Consider the following 3,465-nt stretch of genomic DNA (forward strand, 5'->3'; position numbering starts at 1 on the left):
AGAAAATGGAAGGCAACAAGTACATCACCCTTGACAACGGTGGAAACAAATGAATAAACACAAAGGTATACATGTGGCCTAACCAACAAGGCTGCAAACTAATCTAGGATAACTGCGGAGAGTAAACCAACAAATCAGCATCCTGCAGTATAACTCAACGCCATAATACGGACCGTACATTAACTACAGTAAGCTTGCAAAGTAGTAAGCTTGATATACAATATTGACATGTAGCTTATGCATAACATGATCAGATGTGGGCATTGTGGATTCCAGTTTACCAATCAAAGAAGAATTCAGAGAAGCCTATACCTAGAACATCTTTACTGATGCATAATTTGATATAACTAATCCATCAGGCCACTGCTAGGAATAACAAAGAAAAGAACGACATCCATTGAAGCATCATTAGCATTTCCTCGGACAGTGGACATAAAAGAACATTAATATTTCCTCGGTCTAGTGCTAGAGATAGCTATGAAGCTAGACATAAAAGTTTGTTCCTCAACAATTTAATCTAAGCTCAATGAAAACACATCAAAAGGAATATCTCAAAATCTTTTTCAGATGACCTGCCAAACATTCGACCTTCCAGCTATAATTAAGTATGGTAGTCATGATCTGGATACCTATTTCCAGTACCAACACCAACACCAACATATGCAACCTTACAAACATAAAGCAGACACAGTACTCACTCATCATCATCTTCAATGTAGATGTCACTCGTTGACATAACCTTCCTTGCGCCCCTCGAAACCAGGGCGCATAAGCTTCTTCTCGCGCTTCTCTATTTTGCGCGCCTTCTTCTCCTCTGCCCGGCCCTGGATGTTCTCCTTCCGCTTATTCTGCTTCTGCTTCTTCTTGATGTCCACGGTCCTCTGCCTGTCCTTCCACTCATCTGCGTGCTTCTGCTGCCTCTTCTTATCCTTCTTCATGCTCTCTTTAATCAACTTGGGGTTGTCGTGCACCTTCTCCCCAGCTGCGCGCCTTGTTGCCACATCCCAGGCCATCTTGGTGGCCTTTTTAGGATCCTCCTTTGCCCGCTGCATCCGCTTAGCCTGCTCCAGCTCCTTCTTCTTGTTCTTGACCCTCCTCTTCTTCCTCCGCCTTGCTTCCTTTGGATCGACCAACACATTGCCATACATGATATCTGGTGCCTTCTCTTCCCCTTCCTTCTTGTGCTTCTTCCCATCCTTACCCTCTGTGTCATCCTCACGCTTCCGCTTTGTACCATCCTCCTTCCCCTTCAATTTAGCACCCTTTGCCTTCTTACCCTTCTCCTTCTGGGGCTTATTCAGGAACTCTGGCCTGGTGCACCGGTTCCCACGAAGCTCTGTAATGCGGCGATGAAGCCGCTCTCGCAGCTCCTCGTAAGTCACCGATCGGTCTTCAGAAACAACTGCTGCTGGGGCGATCTGCATCTCCTCCTCCTCATCCTCTTCCTCCTCTTCTTCATCTCCCTCTTCGTTGTCCTGGTCGTCGTCGCCACCCTCTGAGGTGGCCTCGTCGTCGGACTCCTGGCTTTCGTCTTGTGACTTATCCTCCTCCTCTTCCTTCTTCTCCTCCGCCTCTTGGTCGGCAACGGACTTCTTGAGAAGGTCGAGGGTGGAGGAAGGCGGCCCCGCGGGGTCGAGGCGGGCTCGGCGGGCAGCCTTGATATTGGCGCGGGACTGAGCCTTCATGGCCGCCTTGGCGGCCTTGGAGAGGCCTTGGTAGTAGGGGCGAACGTCATCGTCGGCGGAGAGGTAGAAGCGCGGGGGTATAAGCTGCACGAGGGCGTCGAAGAACATGGAGTGCCCATGGATACCGTCGCAGTCAGCTGCTGCTGCTAGGAGCTCGGCGGCCTTGGCGCTGGCAACGGCGGAATCGTGGTCGGCAGCCGCAGCGGCGGCGGCGGCGGCGGCGGAGGCCGAGGGTTTCCTGCCCATTGCGGTAAGCGTTTGGAGGGTTTCAGCGATGGAGGGGTTTGCTGTCTCTGGCCTTCAAGGGGTCTATATTATGGCTGCAATTGTGCTTTTAGTTTGATGGGCCATACTGGGCTTCTAATGACCAACTACGGCGTAAGGGGTGAGAGCGCGAGGCCCTTCCTTCCGTCTGAACCCACTCTTTCCAAATCAACTAACTAAGAGCAATGACCGTAATATAAAAGTAAAAATAAAAACTGTTTACAGTTTCGATAAAAAAAGACGTCTAGCAGATCCTCAAAACTCGTTCGGCCCTTAAATTTTTTATGAAAGGGCACTGAATATCCATTCACGAAAATTTTATATGTACATATTCGAAGACAGTATACAGTTTAACACGTAGACCGGTCAAACTTCGTGAGAGCACACGGGTCGCCGCAGAACTGGCCGCAATCTACCCGGAACTCAAGGGAATCCATCGCCGCATATCTGAAGAAGCCATAGCACGCCAGAATTTGCCGCCGCCGGTTCGACTTGCGGCCGGCTCGACCTCCATTATCGAGGCGAGGCCGTCGACGGGCAGGGCGGAGCAGGCCACCGGCGGCCCGAATCAGAGCGGGCGGGGAGAGAGGGGCACACGCTGATAGAGGCGAAGTTGTCCCTGTCTTTCGATGAGATGGTGGTTATCGGTTTTGGTGGAGTAGACTTTGACGATCCGACTACGAACATGTGACGACGTCCCGCCTTAGCAATCGATAAATCAACTCCGAGAGGTTATTGACCAGGCCGGAGCACGATCAACCTAACCACAAGGGTATGTTTCCTGCACGCAAACGAAGAACAAGCAAGACTCTAAGATTGCAATCTGGATATTGTGAAAATAGTAGGAAAGCTTTATTGATGAAAATGAGGTTCTATGATGCCTTTGTCTCGTCATGGAACACAAACGAAGAACGCGAAGTTGCAGCTATGGCGAACTTGTAATCTAAACAAAACTCAAGTCTAAACGGCGCCCTAAGGGTTGTATATATGGGGGGAATAGAGGAGGAATTTTGTGACCCCTTGGAGGAGGGGTCCGAAATCGACCCTAACTCAGTTTCCCCACACATATGAACTATAAAATTAGCCTATAATATGGTATTTCGAAATTACATGGGCCTGGCCCAAAAATAAGGTGGTGTGGCATCTATAATAGCCTATGGACAAAATTTATAAAGTGGTGTCTGGAATATTTCGTCCAAGCCTTCATGCTCTCCTTATGGTGGCTTTAAAGTGCGAAAATCACTAGTGGAAGCTTCATTGTTCTTTCCCGCGCGTGCACCTTCTTATCCATGCTTGATCCCGCTCCAACGGATATCCTTCTTGTCCATGCTAGGTCCTTCATTCATAAGTACAACAAAAGTATTTAACTTAGGCAGCATCATATGTTCATGAACATTAGAAGGATTTTCAAGAAACGAAAGTACCTTGTCATTCAATTGGCGTGTGCGAGCTCTAGTAACTGGTCCAATATGTATAGCAGGTGGGTGTGTGAATGTAACAATGATATTGATGTCCT

At 48.6% G+C, this 3,465-nt stretch overlaps 1 protein-coding gene across 1 annotated transcript; it reads right to left on the reverse strand.

Moving 5' to 3' along the window:
* Window positions 1–393: 393 nt before the first annotated feature.
* On the reverse strand, window positions 394–1,963 carry LOC123401622 (ribosomal RNA-processing protein 14). Its single transcript, XM_045095457.1, has one exon. The coding sequence runs from the start codon at window positions 1,929–1,931 to the stop codon at window positions 723–725; it is 1,209 nt and encodes a 402-aa protein (XP_044951392.1). The 5' UTR covers window positions 1,932–1,963; the 3' UTR covers window positions 394–722.
* Between the last annotated feature and the right edge of the window lie 1,502 nt (window positions 1,964–3,465).

Source organism: Hordeum vulgare, chromosome 6H (assembly GCF_904849725.1).
Source record: "Hordeum vulgare subsp. vulgare chromosome 6H, MorexV3_pseudomolecules_assembly, whole genome shotgun sequence".
NCBI classification, from domain to species: domain Eukaryota; kingdom Viridiplantae; phylum Streptophyta; class Magnoliopsida; order Poales; family Poaceae; genus Hordeum; species Hordeum vulgare.